Source organism: Ochotona curzoniae, unplaced genomic scaffold, assembly GCF_017591425.1.
Source record: "Ochotona curzoniae isolate NIBS_2020 unplaced genomic scaffold, NIBS_Ocur_1.0 contig_50, whole genome shotgun sequence".
Taxonomy (NCBI): domain Eukaryota; kingdom Metazoa; phylum Chordata; class Mammalia; order Lagomorpha; family Ochotonidae; genus Ochotona; species Ochotona curzoniae.
In genome coordinates, this window is record NW_024466446.1 from 847,605 (window position 1) to 869,738 (window position 22,134).

Sequence of the window (22,134 nt, forward strand, 5' to 3'; positions counted from 1 at the left end):
AGAGCAGCCAGAACTCAAACCAGCTCACATGCAGGATGCCAGCTTCCTGGGCAATGGCTTCACCATCTGGGTCCTAATGTCTGCCGCCTGGCCACAACTGCTGAGAATTCCAGCTTAAAAGTAGTAAAAATCATGCCCTCATAGCAATTCAAAACCGAGAGACAGACCACATGACACATTTCTTTCCTATTACATGACTAAAGGCAGGTGGGCCAGACACCAGTTCATTTCTCATTGCTCTGTATCCATTTTTTTTTATTGCTGATAGAATTCAACAAATACGCTACTCAAAGTGAAATTCCAACTACTTTACATTAGAAAGTTCTTAGAATAGTTTTTGGAAAGAATCTCCCACTTTGTTTGCATAGATGTCCAAGTCAACTATTTGGTTCAACTAAGAAGAGTCAATCAAATGCATTAGAAAGTACTTTATTAATAAGTTATAAAAACAATTCAATATTTGAATGCTTCCTACATATATTGCTAAAACTGCCAGAATTCTTTACATAAGATCAATAGCTTCAGAATCCAAACAAACTCTTCTTGTAACAATACACATATGACAGCATGTTGTCTCTGACAAATCCATGTCGGGAAGTTCAGTAGTAACGGCAAGCATTGTATCTTCAAAACAACTTCTCATTTTTCAAGTTCGGAAACATCATATTGAGCATGGAAAAAAATGTCCTTAAGAACACATGAATTCCCCAGTTCCGTTCCGCTCCTGTGTCAGGACTCCATGTCGACCTCGGCCGCGCCGTCCCTGTCCTGGCTGGCCGCTTCCGCCAGGCGAGCTTCACTCGCGTCCGTGATATCTGCCAGCTCCACAGGCGGCAGAGGAGTCCTCCAATACTGGAAGGTATTATACTGCCAAAAGTCTTCACTGTGCTTTGGGAGAAAAGAGACACACAAAGGCTTAGGATTGTTCAAGAAACAAGTTTCCTTATTTAAAAAATATAGATACATTTTTAAGTCTTAGCTAGAAGCACTAGCAGGGATGTTAGGGTGACATGACACGCTCCTGGCAGGGACGCACATCAGTACATCGTCATAGAAGACATCATGGAGATGCACTTAGTAAGGAAACCATTGTTTCAAGAGAGATCTTCTCCATCATGTTGATTGCAGGTCTGTTCATGAGAGCCAAGATATGGAATAATCAAGGTGTTCCTTATCAGATAAACAGGCAAATATGAGCTATACACAAAATAGATTATTATTCAGCCATACAACCTGCCGGCAGATGGAAGGAGCCACAGGACAACATGCTCATGAATTAAGCAGATACACAAATACCGTATGTTCCCCCTCACAGGAGCAAGATTGGGGGAAAAACCCCGCATCTAAGCACAGAAAGCTGGGGCTGCTTGAAAGGCAGCAGCTTCTTTCAAGTCTCCCACACGAGTACAAGGGCACAACGTGGGTCCTCTGCCACCGCTCTCCTCCGACACATCCCCGGGGAGCTGGATCAGAAACAGAGCAGCCAGGCCTCCAGGACCAGTGCCGGCACTGCAGGCGGTGACAGAGCCATTACACCACAATGCCGGCACTTGCAGTCTCATTCCTTTGTATTTTCTTTTGTTTTTTAAAAAGATTTATTTTTACTGGAAAGGCAGATATAGAGAGGAGGAGAGACAGAGAGGAAGATCTTCCATCCAATGATTCACTCCCCAAGTGGTCGCAACAGCTGGAGCTGAGCTGATTCAAAGCTAGGAACCCAGATCTTCTTCTGGGTCTCCCATGCAGGTACAGGGTCCCAAGGCTTTGGGGCTTCCTCAACTGCCCTCCCAGGCTACAAGCAGGACTGCTGGGATTAGAACCAGCGCCCATATGGGATCCCGGCACATTCAAGGCGAGGACTTTAGTCACTAGGCTATTGCACCAGGTCCATTCACTTGTATTTTCAACCATTACAGTTTTAATTTTGCCTAAAAGTACTAATCAATCAAATCTATGAATTCTTCATGTTTATAAGTATACAGATATATCTCTTAGGCTTAGAAGAATTTTAAGTAAGAACACCTCCATAACTTTCTCCCATTTTTCACAAATAGAAATGTCTGCAAAATCTTAAAACACTTTACCTTTTCAGCAAACAAAAACTTGTTTTAAAAACAGGAGCAAGACACCTCCTGGTCTGGGCAGAGCAGATAAAACTGGGGCCGCAGTACGAGCATCCCATTTGGGTCCTGGCTCACGTCCCAGCCTCCTGCCAATGCGCCTGGGCGGCAGCACGAGACAGCAGACTCCTTGGGCCCCTGCTCTCCCGTGGGAGACCCAGAAGCTTTGGATCTTGGCTTTGATCTGGAATACTCCCTGCTGCTGCAGCGAACCAGAGATGACAGGGCTCTCTTGCTCTGACTTTCTTTTAAAATAAACAAATCTTAAACACACCAACGCATGACCCTTCTTTTTTTTTTTTTTTTTTAATAATCTTAGTTTATTAGGGTACAAAGGGTCACGGGCTACAGGGTGAAAGTGGGTAATATCATTGTTTCCACACTAATATAATCATTTTGCCCTGTATCTAGGGTTAGGGGAGTAACAAAGGGGAAAGCCCCACCCTACCTCCCACCCATCCCCGATCCCCAACATGAGGCGCTCCAAGGGGCATGACCCTTCTTGGTCTGTCTGTATCCCATGATGGGGCATGGTGGGGTGCCTGGTGCCAATGCACACCCTGGGAGCAGCCGGTGCTGGCTCAAGCCCTTGGCCCTCTGCCACCCACGGGGGCCAGGCTGGACGTCTGGGCAGCTGATTTCCGCACAGCCCAACCCTGACTACTGCAGGTATCTGGAGAGTGAACCAGTAGATACAAAATGTGTTTCATTTAGAACAAAAATTTAAGGCGTATTTAAAAATAAACCCATTTATGACTTGCAGATTTTTCCTGAAGTTTCAGCTTTCTAAAAAGCATTAGGATATAAGCACAGTAAATGACAATATAAGTTCACATTTCAAAGAGTACAAAAATTAGCACAGAATTGCAAAAGCATCCCCACTTTATATAAAGGAAATAGCACAGGCATTGCACTCTTCCAAGGAGACAATTATGAACATTGACACCATTCCAGATGCCTAGACTGTTCTATCATGCTGTTCTGTTCATACTTGCCACAGCAGCACAGAAAATGAACAGGATCCACATAATTTCAATCTTTGTAGTGGGCACTGGATGCATGGGTTAAGCAACTGGCCACCACTGGAACCCAGTAGCGTGGGTTTGCATGCCAGCTGCGCTGCGCCAGACCCGGCTCCCTGCGGCTGTATCCAGGAAGACAGTGAAGCCCAGATGGAGTTCCCGTCTCCTTCCACCTGATCCTGCTTGGCTGTGGCTGGCATTCTGGCACAAAGTTCTCCCTAAGTCTGCCTTTCAAGTAAAATAAATATCTTTTCACCTGAACATCCTTTCTGACCTAATATGATTTAAAGTACTGCTTCAAAATGCAGCCAATATTTTACAAATGAATGCTTTTAGACATTATTTTTGTCATACTCAGTTTTCACAAATCTGGAATTTATTTTACTCTTGCAGTGTCGGGAAGGCTGGCCACAGGTCCATTGTCAGCAGTCACACAAGTCCAAGATGGGTCTGTAGGGAAGTCTGATCTGAGTTCAGCATCCTAGAGCTGAGAGGCTTTGAGAGGCCTCAGCTGGCCGCACGGCCATCCCATGCAGACACCTATGTGCGCTCCAGCTGTTCCACATTCCACCCAGCTCCCGCTGATGGGAGCAATCATCAGAACAAGCTGAGAGCTCCTTCTGGCCTTGGTGGTGAGGGTGCCCCTGGGCTCTGCCAAGGTGGCATCCTGCAGAGCCATGCCAGCTTAGGCCCTCCGCTGCTCCACTCCCATATCTGGGCCCTAGCCCAAATGGGAGACTCTGATGAACCTCCTGGCTTTCACGGGGCCCAATTCCAGCCATTGCAGCCATCTGGGATCAATCCGACTTTAAATAAGCAAATCCTTAGGGAAAGAAGGATAAGAAGCCCCTGGAGCCTTTCCCTGCAGCAGGACTGAGGAAAAACCCACCACCTCCAGCTCTTGCTGCAGGCAAACATGTGCCAGCCACTCAATAACTCTCCCTAACTCTTCCTTTCCCTTTTTCCCTACCCGGCATCTCTGGCGCACTACTTGGTACCAACACTGGTCTCAGGAGGGAAAGTCTCACTACACACTCTGTCATGAGAACTATTCCAAGGACGCAGTACTTCCCTCCAGAGCCAGCGGCAGTGGACGCCTCTCACCCTGCTCAGAATTGCGGACATCTTAGCGCCAACTAAAAAGAAATAAAAAATATCCCATTTTACAGATTCATTTTCTGCGGAGGTGGGCAGCTGAAGGCAGCCTGGGCACTACACTCAGCTGCCCCATTTGAAAGCCATCTGTCACACAACAGCAAAAGGCGCAGGCTGCGGTCTAGACCAAACCTTCCCAGTTCCACAACATGACTTGACAATCTAATTGACTTTTCTACTAGCCATAGTTTAAAAAAAAACTATAAAATTTTATTCAGTCCAACACATCTAAATTATTTCATCTGTAGGCAATATAAGAAATTCCGACTTATTTTTCCTTTTTTACTAACTCGAAGTAGTTCATACTCAGAGGCTCAACAGGCTAATCCTCAGCCTTTAAGTGCCAGCAGCCCATATGGGCACTGGTTCTAGTCCCAGCTGCTCCACTTCCCATCCAGCTCCCTGCCTGTGGCCTGTGAAAGCAGTTGAGGATTCAACAGCAAAGGCCCCATCATGTCCTGTGGGTCCATTTCCCAAAGAGTGTGGCTCCCCACCAGGGCTCAAACTTGAGTACCAAACGTGAGCCTTTCTAAAAGGAGATTCTTCAATATCACGAATAATGCTGTCATCCCCCAAATTCAGCCAACCTGTCCCACACTCTTGGCACGTCCCAATAACTGTGGGTCACCACGCGGGCGACCCTCTTCGGGACGACAACGGCTCACGACTTCGAGTGACCACCGGGCACCTACGCCTGGGGCTTGTCGTCGGGTCAGCGTTGTGTGGACACGGCTCCTGCTGCCCGCGTCCCCTGCCCCTCGCCCCGACGCCCGTCCCCAGCCCCTCGCCCCGACGCCCGTCCCCTGCCCCTCGCCCCGACGCCCGTCCCCAGCCCCTCGCCCCGACGCCCGTCCCCTGCCCGTCACCCAGACACCCGTCCCTGCCCCTCGCACCCGTGCCGCGTCCCCAGCCCCTGCCCCTCGCCCCGACACTCGTCCCCAGCCCCTCGCCCCCGTGCCGCGTCCCCAGCCCCTACCTGCAGCGCCGCGGCCCCCCAGGCTCCGCGAGGGGACCCTGCGCGGCCCGCCCCGTCGTCGCCGCCGCCGCCCCGAAGGGGCCGGGCAGGGCAGGGCTCCTCCTCCGGGGCCGGCCGCAGCGGCGACGGCTCGCCGGGCTCCAGGCTCCGGTCCTCAGGCTCCTCCTCGCCGTCGCCCGGGCCGCTGCCGTCCCCGCTGTCGCGGCGCTTGTTGGGAGAGGCCGAAGGGTCTGCCATGGCTCCCGCGTCGATCCTGCGCTTTCGGGACAGCTCTGGATGCGGCGGGAGCCAGAGCGGGGCCGCCGGCGGCGGCTGCTCCTCCGGGGCCGACAGGTCGTAGAAGGGTCTCTTCCACGGCACGTGAAAGGCCAGCGGCTCGGCCGCACGCCGCTTGGCCATGGGCCCGGCGCGGGGAGAGGGCTGGGCCGAGGGCGGCTGAGGAGGCCGCGGGAAGGTGGCGCGAGCCGGGCGGGCAGCAGGACGGCCGGGGCCGGCGCGAGCTGCCCGCGCTGCCGCGGAAGGACGGCCCGGATCCCTGACTGGAAAGCTACCGCGAAGCGGCGGAGATTCGAACCTGCGCACGGAGCTGCGCGCGCGCACTCGCGCCGGCCCAAGCGGAGCCTCTGATTGGCTGGGGCTTGCGAAGCGCGTTCCCGGACGCTGCCTCGGCCGGAAGAGGCGGGAAGCCGGTGGCGGGAAGCCGTGAGGCGGCGGAGGGCGGGGCGGCTTCCCGGGCTTGTCGAGTGTGGCGGTTCTCGAGTGTTCCCGGGGGGCGAGTGAAGCCCCCCGAAGTCGGCGACCGACCACGGGGGGCAGTGCAGGAGAACAGGGGCCGGGTTTCAACACAGGCCTGTCTGACATTCTGAGGTAAAGAAGCTTTTTATTCCCGCGAACGGCGGGGTTTGGGAGACTGAGGGAGCGTGAGGTAACGGGGGAAGGTGGCGGCCGCTGTGGGAAAGTGCAGGCGTTCTCGAAGGCTTTCTGAGGAAAAACCTCTACAAGACAGCACGCTCGGCCACCCAGACTCGCTGGGGAGTTTGGGCAAGAAGCAAGTGTGGGACCCCAAAACCCCGCGGCTCCCGAGGTCTGTGAGAAACCCAGGCCCCGGCACGCCTTGTAGGCTGGCTGACGGAGAGGCCCCTCAGCACCGCGGCCGCGCGGACACAGGTGCAGGCAACCGCGGACTGGCCCGTGTTCTGCCAGCTTCGTAAAGATGCCAACCAAATAAAAAGTGGAAGGAGTGGGACTTATTCAAGTGCTCGGGAGGAAAAAAAAAAAAAAAGAAAAAGCTCTGGTCTTCTGGGAAAAAACCCAATGGCTGCAAGGAACTTTTCTTGGAGCTGGTAGGTGCTACGTAAACATTAATAACCTTCTACATTTACACTGCAGGGAGCTTGTGAAAGGGTAGCTAGATTAGTTCGTTTCTAAGCCAACCCGGAGTGTGTGGCTTCTTACGGTGGTAAAATATTCTCTTTTCTGTTGGTTCCGTTCCGCTGTGTGAAGGAACCTGCCCGCCTGGGCAGGACGGATTCGCCCTTCTCGACCCTGGACGGTGTGCATTCTTGCTTGACACAGCGTCTCCCCCCCCCCCCCATGAAATTGTAAAATTTATCGAGTAAGTGGGACACATTCTCTGGCTTCAGGTACCCAAGGGGTCACTTTCCCTCTGGAAACATAAAATGGAAAATTCCAGAAAGAACTAATGGGAGACCTTTATGAGTGGTCACGCCTTCTTGTTGCATGCCTTGCAGAACGTGGGTCAGCTTGTGGAGCGCGTGCTGGGGAGGCCGCTACCAACTTAGAACAGCTGCCCGGCTCCGCTGCACTGTGGCCACCGGACACGGTCTTTCAGCTGCCCGGGTAGTGGGCCAGCGCGCCTTTGCATATACAATGAGAGGAACACACGCAGTGTTCCCGCTCACGGGTGGAATGTCCCTCGTCCCAGGACAACTGGCCCTGGTGCCTCTGCCACTGGGGGTGACTTCCTCACTCCCAGTCATTGTGTTTGGAATGTAGAGATTACGATTCCTTCGTGGAGGTGAGAGGACTTCAGAAAGTTGCTGGGGGGAAAATGGGATTTAAACATAGATTTTATCTGTCAACGTGAACTCCATCAGGCTGGAAGCCCTGGTTAGTGATGGTAGCAGCAGGGAAGCCGAGCCCTGAAGAACCGAGCGCCCCGGAAGTGAACGTCTCAGTGCAGTGCTGTTTGCAGTTGTCACGACAGGGTCTCTGCCCTTGAAGTTTTCAGTCAGAGTTGGGTAGACTGAAGCACTTAAGATGTCTGTGGGCTGGCTGTTTCTACTGTTGGGTCTTCTGACAAGATCAAACGATTTTTTTTCCTTGTAAATAAGGGTGATGTTTTTCACAGGCCTGTTTCGATCTGGTCTCTTCCCTTCTTAAAACTAAGCTCTCTGGTTTTTAAACCGCTCCTTTCTTTCGAGGCCTTGCCCCCATATTTTCCATAAAGCATCAATGATGTCACCCTTTATCTAAGCTTTACTGTTGGTTTGATGTTCATTCTTTTTTTTTTTTTAATATTTATTTAGTCCCTTTGGAAAGTCAGATATACAGAGAGGAGGAGAGACAGAAAGATCTTCCATCCAATGGTTCACTCCCCAAGTGACCGCAACAGCCAGTGCTGCGCTGATCTGAAGCTGGGAGCCAGGAGCCTCTTCCAGACCTCCCACATGAGTGCAGGGTCCCAAAGCTTTGGGCCGTCCTCAACTGCTTTCCCAGGCCACAGGCAGGGAGCTGGATAGGAAGTGGGGCTGCCGGGATTAAAACCAGCGCCCATATGGGATCCCGGCGCGTTCAAGGGGAGGACCTTAGCCGCTACACTTATCACACTGGGCCCTCTAGCATAAACATTCACAGCTATGTTTCCCTTGCAGCTCTGCTGTACATTTTGCATCCCACACATTTTGATCAATCATATTTTTATTATTCATTCTGGAAGACATTTGAATTTTGTTGAGTTGCTGAATCCTTTCCTTAGATTAATTGAACATCATTTGAATTTAATATCACGTGCTGGCTTTTCAGCTCTGCCTCTCTGTATTAACATTTAGTGATTGCTCTAATTGCAATATGCCTTTAACTTTGCAGTCTTCTTAAAGTTAACACTGCATCACTTCATGTAAAACATAAGCACCTTGCAACTCCTCTATTCAGAATCATTTTTTATTGACCCAACAGGATTTTCATTCTTCCTTTGCCATAATTTTTGTATGAAAAGCAGACTGGGCATGGATGTTTAGCCCACCGGGTAAGATACCAGTTAGCCAGAACTCCTGCATTCCGTGTGAGAGCACTTCAGCTGGAGCCCTGGCTGCTTTCTCCAATGGAGCCACTTGCTCCTGCACCCTGGGATCCCTGTCCCGCGGGTGGCAGCTCACAGCGACAGCCCTGCCCAGGCCACTGTGCGCAGTGAGAGCAACGAACCAGAATGGGGAATGCTCTCTCTCAAAAAAAATTAAGCACTCATTTTTTTCAGTTGCACTTTAAGTACTTTGGATAATGCCCAGAAATCAACAAAGTGATGAAGGGAACGTTTTTTAATGTCTTCTTGGCAAAGCAGGCTTATATACTCCTTAAGTATCATCTGCTGCTTATCTTGAAACGTACCTGTTTTAGACTGATTGAAGCGTAAAACAGTTTAAAAACTGTGAGCAGCTCCTTATTTGCCAGACCTTTTATGTCCCTGCATTTCGTCCTCTGCGGCATGTGTGGCTGCCAGATTCAGACACCTCTCTCCTGTGTGCATCAGATGTGGCCAACAGAACGGTGCCCATTTGAGTTCAAGCTGCTTTTCTTCCAATCTGGATCCCTGCCAATGAACCTAGGAAAGCAGTGAAAAAATGACCCAGGTCCTTGAGCCTTGAAACCCTGAGCGAGATCTGGTTCCAGGCTCCTAACTTCAGATCAGCACAGCTCTGGCCATTGTGGCCATTTGGAGAGTAAACAAGCAGAGGAGCTCTGTCTCTCTCCCTGTAACTCAACCTTTCAATTAAAATAAATCTTAAAAAAAAAAAAAGAAGAAATGTCAAGAAGGGTCTTTCTGCTGATTAGTACTTTTTCCATTGGTAGATTCCAACCTCATTATAGTACACACCAGTGAAATAAAGAGCAGTTAGTGTACAGGTTAGCGTATTCAAAGGAAATCCTCTTCAGTCACTCTCCAGAAGGATCCAGGCACAGGCCAGCCCAAGTTTGCAAAGTGTGTGTGCTCCATCAGCTACAACTCCCACAGTTAGTTATCAACTTAGATGGAAACAAAGAAGCAAATATAGTTTCATAGCAATCAGCAGACTTTAATATTCAAGAAAAATTAAGTCCATCGTACACATTAAAAATATAGGAAATTTCATGCAGACATGAAGCTTCCAATTCAGCCTTTGTGGCAGCTTTGAGAATGAGTGACACATCAACGCGGGACACTTTACACTCCCAAACTTGATAATTGTTAGACTGTGATTTTACAGCATCTCTTCATGTTGTATATATACACCATCTTATATACCGTCAGGCTCACTTGATTACCGTACTCTTAATCTGCACTACTTCAGAATAGAGGATTTTTTTTTTTAAAGCAAGCTCAATAACCTATTTCCTCCCACTTTATGAAAATGGAGACCTTTGTGTGTAAAACTAAGGGGAAAAAACTTTTAAGGCTCACATTTTAGTAGTTAGCATTAAACATAGGACATAAAAATTAAACCATCCAGTGACACTTCTAATACTGATTCTACATTTTCAAGTTTAGAATATATTAACGGCAAAAGCTATAAGAAAGAAAAAAGGATTTAAATTTAAGTAGAACATTAAAATATTCATGATGTCAGAAAATAAAACCAATTAAAAGGTTTCAGAATTAATATAGCTGATTTAGAAATGTGAATAACATTTTTAAACAATATCACCTGGTAGCAAAAAATTTTAACTTATCAAACTAACCCACCAGTGTCAACCTGTTTTTGCCTGTGTCAGGAAAATGATCATCTGTTTTGATAAATGTTGTAAAAAAGTAAATACTAGTCAATGACTAAATAGTACTTCTAAACTAACCAAAGCCAGCACTCAAGCCTTCTCATTCAATGGATGCTTTTCAAAAGTTTGCTCCTTTTAGGATAATAGAGAAATGTTTTTTTTTTTTTTAAATTTCCCCTTGTAATTAGTTTCAAATTAATTGATATGGGTAAAGGGAATTCACATCAAATGAACACCTGTCAAGTACTGAGGGACACAGAGTGAGAAATTGTTTTTAAAAAGTTTAGGTTATAATCTTGCCTAATTTCACAAGTCAGAGCTACTCCAAGGATCCCTCCTGCACACGGTGGGAGGAGCGATCACAAAACCACCTGCACTGTAGGCCAGTGAAGATGTCACCTCCAACAGCAACTGCCTCACCTAAGTGACAACAAAGGTCTAGAGACTCACAAATCAGTGTCCCTATTAAAACATAACATTTATGCTACAAGCACATGAAGTCCATTTAAACCAAACTGCCAGAGATTCTTTAAAGCATCACAAGAATCTGTGAAAATATTCAGAGTTCTTTCCTCCAAGACAAGGTCTAAACATCAGTCATCTCTATTTTAAAGCTATTGGAAACAGAACAATGAACATTAAAGAACAGTAACAAAAAAGAACTCCCTCTGATGAAGATCTGTTAGAGGTAGAGATTGACAGCAGCATCCACTTTTTAGGCTCCACCAACCAAAGGAACAAAACATGTTCATCTGAAGTTACATCAATGGCTGCTGCTTACAATATTGAAGACACAGACCAAGGGCACTAATTTGTCCCTGAATTTCATATTCAAAATTTTCCTACGTTAATACCATTATGACAGTTTTCACTAGCATATAATTGTTTTTTAAAAAAAGTGCTTTCATAATCCAGATAGTCTAGACATTAGTGTAAACATCACACTGACAAACTGCACTCGTGGCTTTGACATCATCCACTTCAGATGGACATTGGTACTTGCATTTCCTCAGGACCCTGACACTACCTTTACAGCACTGACAAACTGCACTCGTGGCTTTGACCTCATCCACCTCAGATGGGCAGGTGGTACTCACGTTTCCTCCGGACACCGACACTACCTTTACAGAAGCTTCTGCACCTCACGTGTGACGCGGAGATCTCCTGTGTGACCCAGGATGTGTATGCGCTCAGCAAGTGTTTGGTTCAGTCTGGCTGAAGGACTTGATTTCTCAGTTATCTGAGTGCACCTGACTGACCTGTGACGCTATTAAACTTAGCATCTCAGGAGAATGAAATTTTCTGATGCTTCTCTAAGCTCAGCAGAGCTTGAAAAAATAGTTTGAAGGATAAAATACACATATATTTCATGTATAGACTGCTTAGGCCACCATGATTATCTTAAGCCCCAACTGCAGAAGCTGAGTATGACAGGAGAGCCTTAGCCTCTGCCGAAAGCAACAGGTCCCATGCAAAAGGAGAAACAACAAGAAGAGATTATTATGGACTTCAATACTCCTAGTCAGTAAGATGGCACACTTGGATGGATAGCTTCATGAAGACACTGTGGGAAGGCGGACCTGGGCTGCAAGGAAGGCATGCCGTGCCAACGTTTCTTCATCTGGTTTTACTTGTGTAGTACAGACCTGCACGGCAGAGTGTATTTGTGAAAAAGCAACAGACATATTAAGAAAATAGACACTATTTCTAAATTTTGTTAGGAATAAGAAGGCACCACTGATTTGAGGTTGTGTCCTGTCATCACAGATTGTTGATTTTCAGCTGTTTATTTCAGTATTTTTCTTACTAGACTTTTTACTGGGCAATGTCGCTGTAGACCATTATTGTGGCTTACGGACCACAAACAGAACACACTCATAGTAGTATTTCATCATCGAGAGATCATTCACAGTATATGTTGACAAGACAGATTCCTTTTCCACCTGTAATGCAAACAACAACGATGATGACAATGATAATAATACTGCCAACACACTGAGCAGTCGGTAGTAGGCACTGTTTGAAGATTATCCAGTTACTTCACGCAATTCTCCCCATAAACTGGTACTATGAGTAATACCACTTTAAAAAGGACAGGTTAAAGAACTTGCTTTAAGACTCGTCAGCAATGTAGTAGAACTGAGAGTCACACTCAGAGAGAGGTCTTAACTGCTAAACCCTAAATTACTCTAACATACTGTCTCTCTATTCTCGAGAACTGGAACAGACAGCAGGGTTTCATCAAAACCTCGCCTTGAATGTACCAGGATCCCATATAGGCGCCAGTTCTAATCCCAGCAGCTCCACTTCCCATCCAGCTCCCTGCTTGTGGCCTAGGAAAACAGTTAGGACAGCCCAAAGCCTTGGGACCCTGCACCCATGTGGGAGACCTGGAAGAAGTTTCTGGATCCTGGCTTTGGATCGGCGCAGCACCGGCTGTTGCGGAGCTTGGGGAGTGAATCATCGGAAGGAAGATCTTTCTCTGTCTCTCCTCTCTGTATATCTGACTTTCCAATAAAAATAAAATAAATCTTAAAAAAAAAAAAAAAAACCTTTAGTGTACATGATAAAAATCCACCAAACAAGGACATACAGAGAACATCAAGCCTCACTGCCCGCGCCAGTGTGCCCACCTTCCTCCACATCAGAGTCGTCTCTCGGTACCTGTCAGTCACTCAACGAAGCCACTACTCCAAGGATCAGTTACTACTCACTGAAATGCCTCCCCTCTAAATACACTTTATCCCAAATCCTTCACATTCTGCATACCCAAATTACCTTCATGCTCAATGCGTGAGAAAAGAAAAAGATGAAGAAAAGCCAGTATCGGCCATAATATTTTGAAGTTAAACCATGGTAATACTTATTCCATCCTTACCTCTACTTGGAATCCATACTGCAGAACAACATTTTTTATGTCCTCATAGCTCAATTCTATGGAAAGCTCATTTGCCAAATTTTCAAAGTGGTACAAAAGAGGTCCTATGGTTTAAAGACGATGGAAATGAATTGGTTGAAAATGAACATGCACCAAGAGCCATTGTTACAATGAACTCCAAGCTGAATAATAAATTGGGTGGTGTATGAGACAAACATAATAAAAAGAATTAACGAACATTTGCTAAGGAAAATCATCCAGAACTTTTAAACTTAAGCCCCAAAACAGAAATTTGGGGTCAGGGCTTATACAAAGAACAAGAGTGAGCATCTGGTATACCTGCCTTCCACTGTCATTATTCAAGTCAACAGTACTTCACCTGGAACTCTGGGATTACTGAGGAGCCCCCAATCCCCACATTTCAAACTGGCAGTGATTTTCAAAAAATTCAGAAAGTTTGTATTATGTAAAAATTCTGTGCATGGATTTCAAGATTTTTGATAACAAAATTAAATATTTTTAAGAAGACACATTTATTTATTTTAAAGGCAGAGTCAAAGAGAGAAGGAGAACCCTTCTATTTGTTAACTGCCAGGCTGAGCCACATTGCAGCCAGGAGCCAGGAGCTTCTTTCAGCTTTCCTACATGGTGCAGGGGCCCAAGCACTTTGGCCCTGCTCCTCTGCTTTTCCCAGGCCACCGGGAAGGAATCAGATTGCAAGTGGAGCAACTGGGATGTGAACTGGTGCCCATATTGGACACCAGCATTGTAGGCAGCTGCTTTACTTGGCACGCTATAAGGTCAGCACCTATTTTTATTATAAGTTGGAGAGCTAGTAAGAAATTACTAGGAACCTAGGAAATTAACCTGGGGTAAACCTAGATATTTTTGGCTGAGGGTACAGGACTACTTGGATTAAAATGATCTGCAATTTGATTAGATTCTTTGGGCCAAAGAAATGACACCCCACATAAAATGGTAGGAAGTGTAAGAATTATATTTAAAATCAGAATAAGAAATGGGTAAACTTTCTTTTCTTTAACTGCAGTAAATGGCAGGAAAAACTGACCTAGTGGTTGCTAAAGGGCCCCAAAAGCATCTTCTTATAAACTAACTGGTATCTCTGTAAACACTCATTCAATTAAATAAGTTAAAATACTCAAAATTGACTACAGTCAGGCCGAGTGCGTTAGCTTAGTGGCTAAAGCTTTGCCTTGCATGTGACAGGATCCCATACAGGCGCCAGTTCGTGTCCTGGCTACTCCACTTCCCATCCAGCTCCCTGCCTCTGGCCTGGGAAAGCAGTCGAGGATGGCTTTGGATCAGCTCAGCCCCGGCTGTTGCGGCCACTTGGGTACAACCAGCAGATGGCAGATCTTTCCCTCTGTATCTCCTTCTCTGTGTTTCTGCCTTTCCAATAATAAATCTTCATCTACAATCCTTATTTTTCCCTCTTCTCTAGAAGATAGACATGTAAGTTTGAGTAACTGAGTAATCACATCACACTGCTGGGATTTCTCCCCTTGGCATGCTACTACATGTGAATGCCATTCTTACTCATTTGTAATGTTTATAAATGTGATGTAATGTGATAAACGCTACAGCAGATTCCAAGAACACAAATGTACAAAGCCGACTAACCTAACCCAAAGGGTTGCACTATTATGCAGTAAAAATGTTTTTGCATAAATGGAAATATATTTCTGTTCTCTCTGAAACACAAGTTAATCACTGAAAAATGACCAACTTCTGTAGTGGGAAGTATTTCATAAGAGGCACAATTTTCTCCCAAAACAGGCAAAATGGATTCACAATATACACTAAAAACGTGTGCTTTATAAGTGATGTGTGTCAGATTCAGCTAAACATGAATACCTAGCTTCCCACTCCCACTGTCCCTGGAGGTGTGCCCACTAGCAAAGTCTACAGAAAGGTTCAGGTTATAAAACAGGAAGCATTACGGCAATTTTCATGAACACTGGGTCTACTGTGAAGTTAGCAAATGCACAACACCTCGAAGTAATCAGGTCAATGTGATAAAATTTAATAACTACTGAAGAACTCACCTAAATTTATCCAAATTCCACCTGGCTTGAGTATTTTCCATATTGTATCGATATAATCAATCACATTGTGAGCTGTGTCGATGAAGAAACAAGTAGCAATGCAGTCCCAGGTATCTAAGAAAAATCCAATCATGTATGTTATGTTATTCCCCTCTCCTCTCAATTCCTTAAACCCATCACTTAACTCCTACAGAATATCGATGTTTTACTTAACTGCAGGCATGCAGAAGCTAAATTCCTCTCATCAAAACTAGGACAAAACCAAACAATCCTTCATGGAAGATATTTCAATGTATGCAGCTTAAGAAAATTTTATCAATAATCATCATCAATTTGGAGTTCCTTTTTGTTAACAGATTAATAATACCATTACCAAGGATATCATCTTCATTATCTATTCAACTTGCCTTCATTTAGAACCAGGTAAACAAAATAATAGTCATTTGGATTTATTCTGATTTCCCAATTCTGGCAAGTTTCAGAAACACTGCAGGCACTGACTTAATACCAATGCAGAAGTGAGTGACACTGAAATGCCTGCACATCACAGTGCAGAAGCACCAGCAGGGAGTGTCCCCGGAGACAGACTGCGTCTGTCGGAGACTGCAGTTCAGCACAGGGACAACCCCACTCTTCCTGGAGCAGAACAAGGACTCTGCACCCTGCCCCCTTTCCCTTACCATTCCTTCATTTACCTCCTGTGCCCGTTCATGCTGAGGTTCTATGCCTGACACTTTCTAGTTTCTGCTCTTACAAGCTCCCCCTAACAACTCTATCCGGCAGGCCCAGTCACTCTGTACCCCACGGCCCCAGCTCGTGTTCCTTCCTCCCAATACTAGATTTACTAATGGCCTCCTTCTATCTTCTGGTCTCCCTTTCCCTCCCTCCCTCTCTACTAGAATCTTAAGTCTCCTAGAAACAATGCTTTGCTCACTAGACCCTTTTGAAAGTACTTTCAACTTACTGCATTCTGAATAGATCTCCTGAAAATCTCCTGCAGTCATGGAAAAGTTGGACCCAGGAGGAAGGCCGTGCGGGTCCACGTCCGGAAAGAAGATGGGTCGGATCTGGTCAGCTGACCTCCGGTTATTGCTGAACTGATGGATCCAGGGGTAAAGTTTGTATTTGTTAATTTCAGAGCATCTGCAAAACATGAGCAAAAATTCAGGGTTACCTAAATATTTTGCCAAGAAAATCTAATTTAAACACTGTAATAATTATTTAAGGTTTTTTTTTTTTTTAAGATTTATTTATTTTTATTGGAAAGGCAGATATACAGAGAGGAGGATCTTCCATCTGATGGTTCACTTCCCAAGCAGCCGCAACAGCTGGAGCGGAACTAATCTGAAGCCAGGGAGCTTCTTCCGGGTCTCCCACACAGGTGCAGAGTCCCACAGATTTGAGCCATCCTCTACTGCCTTCCCAGGACCCAAGCAGGGAGCTGGATGGCAAGTGGGGCTAACGGGATTAGAACGGGTGCCCATATGGGATCCTGGTACTAGCAAGGCAAAGACTTCAGCCATTAGATTACCACACTGGGCCCTGGAATTCCCATTACTTTCTGAAGAGTCATTTATTCATACTATTTCAATCAGACAACTGACTTAGATGATAATTTGTATATGTCTTTTCATTTTAGCACTTATGATGTGTATTATAATCAAATGCTAGGTAACTATCTTCAAATTCAGAATTGTTAAAAAAAAAAACAAAAGCAAGTCAATCTGATTCTGAGAAATTATTGTATCCAACAAAAACAAATACCTGTTGAGTACAAAGTTGGAAGAAAACAGCATGAAAAAGCTCCACTCGTTTCCTTGACAAGCATAGCCGAGCATGGCTATTTCCCAGGCCAGCCTTCCCAGTCCAGCACCAGGTACCAGAACGTTCACTTTAGAAGGATCCCTGGAATGAAATGAGGCAATTATGTCCAACCCTTGTAGGAGATGAAAACAGTCAGCAGTGACACCTAAAGGTGTGGTCATCTGAAATGCTCCTCAGACTCTGACATCCTAAAATTGATAAAAACATTGTTGAGAAAAAAGTTAGCGCTTTACCACTCATCATCTGTTCTTCAGAAAAAAGGCAGTTGCCATCTATGCTAAAGCGCACAGTTGCCCATGCTCCCAGCATCTTCCGCCCAAAAACCTCTTCGGAAGACATCATTCCAAAGGATCCCAATTACACAGGAAAAGCCTGAACAAAAGAATTCTGTATGTAAAAACAATTACTTATGTGAACATTAGATGCATGTACTTTTAACACATCAGGTCTATGTCTAGAGCTTCCTGTATGCTCATTCCAGCAAGCAAAGCTGGGGAAAATGGAACGGCCTTCTAACTGAGCAAGCATGACGGCAAAGCAGAAGTTCGTAGCCACACCAATTTTATCTGCTAGTTCTGTGTTAACTCACACGCCTTCCTGTGAGACCTGGCGCCTCACTTTCACACTGCTCGAAGACTCCCAAACGAAGGCCCTTCCTCAGGAATTCTGGCAAATCAAAAGAATCCAGAGCAAATTAAACGGTACTCTTACATGGAAAGTATAATCAGGTGCCATTTTATCCATTTCCTCTCTGAAATTTGGCTTGCAAATGAAATGCAGCTTCCAATGCTACTTCCACTTAAAATTATTTTTATCTTTACACAACTTGTATTTGGCACGTTGAAACAGCAACAGCGCCTTGACTAGCCATAGCTCGTGATTTTACATATCCTGCTTTAGATGAAACTAAACGGCACTGTGGGGCTTCTGAAAATTCAATCTATACGTTAACTATAAGTTAATTTTATGACTTTCGCCCAGAGCTGACTTGATCCAAAGCAAGGAGCCAGGGGCCTCTTCCAGGTCTCCCACATGGGTACAGGGTCCCAAGGCTTTGGGCCATCCTCGACTGCTTTCCCGGGCCACAAGCAGGATGGAAGCGGGGTGTCTGGGATTAGAACCAGCACCCATATGGGATCCTGAGGGGACATAGCAGTTAGGCTATTGCACCATGCCCTTTAACTGCTTTAAACATCAGTGTCTCTCAATAATCAAAACCCATAAACTTTGTTCCCCCACTTTGTAGCAAAGTATATTAACAGTATCATGAATAAAACTACATCACGGCTTTCATTTTAAAGAATTTGCAGAGACTACTACTTAAATGCCAATATGCAGTATGACAGAAAAGATTTTAATGGGCACATTATAATATTAAAACAAGCTGTCTTCAACACTGAAATAAAAAGACCAAGAACCAGGCAATGGATTGTTGAGTTAGAGAAGATTTTAATTTTTTCCCATTGGGCCTTTATGAAAGGGGCTCTACCGCACACGGCTGACCTGAGCAGTATTCTAGGCTTTCAGTGTCAGCCTGCTGACCACAGGCAGTTACCAGAGCTTGGAGAAGCAAACCACCATAAATGAGAAATCTCACAACAGATATCCAAAGCAACAACAAAAACTTAAAAATTGCTTCCAAAGCTAGGAGATCAAAGATCATAACTTCATATACGATAAACCATCTTCAATGTATACAACGACAGGCAACAGAGAGCATTTCCTTCAAAGAATTAGGAATTGTAAGCAGTACAGGACCTCACCAATACTACCTGAATAGTAACTACATTAATAGCGCTTTGGCCCCTGAAAATTAAAAAACAAGTGAAATGAATACTGTAAAATATTTACCAAGTCCAGTATTGAATTATTTCATATTAACTTAGTGTTGATGCCATAGGAATAACTTCTTTCTAAAAAATGTAACAAGAAATGTTTATAACATATCTGCATGGCTCAAGACTAAAAAGGCAGTGAATAATTAAGAATACTACTCTGAATCTTACATCTCAGATTCTTACCATAAAGAAGCAAGTAACAATTATTAATTATGTCTATTAACATATGCAGAATAATTAAAACTGTAACTATACTTCGAATTTGCTTCCTTAAGAGCTAACTCTAGGTCTCATACAACTAACATATATTTGAACACAAGCCAGTCTCCAAATGGTTTCACTTCTGTTTTTTTGCTAGTCAGGTTTTTTTTAAAAGATATATTTCTTTTTATTGCAAAGTCAGATTTACAGAGAGGAGAGATAGAGAAAGAGCTTCTATCCACTGGTTAACTCCCAAGGTAACCAAAACGGCGGGAGCTGAACTGAGGCAAAGCCAGGAGCCTCAACCTGGACTCCCACACAGGTGCAGAGTCAGAGGCCTCTGGACCGTGCCCTATTGCTTTCCCAAGGAACAAGCAGGGAGCTGGATGGCAAGCGGGGCAGCAAGGATCAAAGGCACAATGAATATTACTGAAAACCCCCCTGCAAAGGAGCAAAACCCTATGCCAACCTCAGAGTTAACGGAGGAAGACATTGAGAAAATGGGGGACACAGAATCCATAAGACTCATTTTAAAGATTCTGGTCAAAAATGAGAAGTTAACGCAAGAGCTCAAAGAATTTAAGGAAGCAGTAAAGCAAATCAAGACTGGAATATCAGAAATTAAGAACACAGTAGAGCAAATTACAAGTACAGTGGAGAGTCTCCAAAATAGAATGAAGCAAGCAGAAGAAAAATATCAGAATTGGCAGATATCTCCTGTCACCAGGGGGAAGCAAACAAAAAGCTGGAAGCAGAGCTGGATCAGGCCACAACAAGTATTCAAGAACTGAAAGACACGGAGAATCAAGATGGCGGAAAAGGGTAAGGACACGTTTAATCGGACAGAGAAGCATTTAACCAGAATGAAGCAGAGAGGACATATTTCAGGAAATACGAAAGGACAGAAGAGCAGCAGTAGAGGGGCACCTGGAGACCGACAGACACAGGAAAGCAGCGGGCACAGCAGTGTGGTGTGGCAGTGAATGATATTCCAGCACGGCGATCTAAACTCCACCAGCAGCCGGAACTCCACCAGCAACCAGGTGGGAAGGGACTTTCACTGGGAGCTTGGGAGGTGAACCCAGACGGGGAACTGTCTGTCCTGCTGGTCCGTTTGATTTGACCCGGCGCAGAGACAGAGCAGCAGATCCCAGGTGGGCAGTGCGAGAGCAGCGAGGATTTCATAGCCCAGTCAGCCCCTTAGAGCTGAATTGTTCGCCATTTTGCCTAAGGAGGAAAGGGCAAGGAAAAGGACTGAGCATGCTCTGAGCGGGGAGCGAGCTCATTTCTGACTCCGTGAACTGCAACGACGTGGCATTCTACGGGTTCCATCTGGGGCAGGTCTGGGTAGCCCTCGGATCTGACAGCCAGCAGATCAAGAACTGTTGTGGTAGCACGTCGGGCGCCATTTTGAGCACTGTGGCAATGGCTTTGGGACTGCAGGGGACAACAGTGAACTGCGCATGTGCTGAGCTCGCGAGAACTCGCTGAGGTCCCGCAGGAAAATAATACCGACTGTGGCATCGTACCGGTCAAAACAGGTCCGTGGGGCACCCAGACCTAACATCCAGCAAGTTCCAACAAGATCAGCGCCACCAACAACCTAACTAGACAGTACACCTGGTGTCTCTTTAATCCTGGAACCCACGCCAGCCAGAAGAGGGAGAAAGGTTGCAGAGACAACAGCGCAGCCTCAGCACGGTATCACAGGAGGTGGAGAGTGGTGAGCCAAGAGCTGGGGCTGTGGAGACCACGGTGGATATCTGACATAAGAAGCCAGACCTGGAACTCGCTGGAGGTTTGTGGCACAAGCGGCTGCAAGCAAAAAGTTGTGTACCAACTGCAATAAGTAAAATCGCATTGTAGACCTGTGGGTGACACAGCTTAGAAACCTGCCCCAAGAAGAAGACTCTGCTAACCAGAAGTACAATGATCAAGAGCAAAAGAAGAGACAAAGGCACAATGAATATTACTGAAACCCCCCCTGCAAAGGAGCAAAACCCTATGCCAACCTCAGAGTTAACGGAGGAAGACATTGAGAAAATGGGGGACACAGAATCCATAAGACTCATTTTAAAGATTCTGGTCAAAAATGAGAAGTTAACGCAAGAGCTCAAAGAATTTAAGGAAGCAGTAAAGCAAATCAAGACTGGAATATCAGAAATTAAGAACACAGTAGAGCAAATTACAAGTACAGTGGAGAGTCTCCAAAATAGAATGAAGCAAGCAGAAGAAAAATATCAGAATTGGCAGATATCTCCTGTCACCAGGGGGAAGCAAACAAAAAGCTGGAAGCAGAGCTGGATCAGGCCACAACAAGTATTCAAGAATTGAAAGACACGGAGAATCAAGATGGCGGAAAAGGGTAAGGACATGTTTAATCGGACAGAGAAGCATTTAACCAGAATGAAGCAGAGAGGACATATTTCAGGAAATACGAAAGGACAGAAGAGCAGCAGTAGAGGGGCACCTGGAGACCAGATGTGAGGATGCAGTGTGGTTTGCATCTCTGTTTTCAGACAAAGATGGACTTACAGTGAAATTGTTTTTATTATATTTTGACAATAGGATTCTGGACTCTCTGCCATTTTCCATGCCCACAATGGTGCACATATGACTGAGTATGAAGAACTCAATTTTAGTAATGATATAAAGCAACTGGGCGTGGGGGGGGCGGAGTTGCGGAGGTGTAAGAGAATAGAACTGTATCATAAAATGATAGCAACAATAATATAATGTAAAGAAAAAGAGAAAAAGAAAAAGGAAAAAAAGAAAATAAAGAATGGGATTCTGAAAAGCATGTCCCAGGCCTCAGACAGCCCAGGGTCTATGGCACAAAAAGGCCCTAACCGACCCTCAAGGGTGCGGAGCCTGACTTGCTGCCAAGCTAGTTGTAAGGAGAACCAAATGTGTGTAGCTTTTTGACTTTCCCAGAAGCAAAGTCTAAAGATTCATACCGATTGGAAGCAGTCACTCTAACCTTATTTAACTTGTAGAGAACTTCCTACAACAACCACAGCAAAAATTATTCAAAATGTAATCTGCAATTTTACACAAAGCAACCA

General features: G+C 45.5%; 2 protein-coding genes across 5 annotated transcripts in view; both read right to left on the bottom strand.

Annotated features, from left to right (window-relative positions):
- Positions 1–413: 413 nt before the first annotated feature.
- Positions 414–5,703, bottom strand: CUNH9orf40 (chromosome unknown C9orf40 homolog). The gene is made up of 2 exons (XM_040988766.1): positions 5,274–5,703; positions 414–888 (listed from the first exon to the last, which is right to left on the bottom strand). Exons 1-2 carry the CDS (start codon positions 5,670–5,672, stop codon positions 730–732), a joined length of 558 nt encoding a protein of 185 aa, XP_040844700.1. The 5' UTR covers positions 5,673–5,703; the 3' UTR covers positions 414–729.
- A 4,836-nt stretch (positions 5,704–10,539) lies between these two features.
- CARNMT1 (carnosine N-methyltransferase 1) overlaps positions 10,540–22,134 on the bottom strand; it is a 35,888-nt gene continuing 24,293 nt past the window's right edge. For 2 of the 4 annotated variants that reach the window (XM_040988767.1, XM_040988768.1), the window contains 5 exons: positions 16,971–17,111; positions 16,171–16,349; positions 15,207–15,320; positions 13,141–13,244; positions 10,540–12,205 (listed from right to left, as the gene is read on the bottom strand). In XM_040988767.1, coding sequence (XP_040844701.1) covers positions 12,104–12,205; positions 13,141–13,244; positions 15,207–15,320; positions 16,171–16,349; positions 16,971–17,111 — 640 coding nt within the window. In that variant the 3' untranslated portion in view covers positions 10,540–12,103. The remainder of the gene's footprint in view (positions 12,206–13,140; positions 13,245–15,206; positions 15,321–16,170; positions 16,350–16,970; positions 17,112–22,134) is intronic. The other 2 variants (XR_005884750.1, XM_040988769.1) reach the window with 2 other exon arrangements.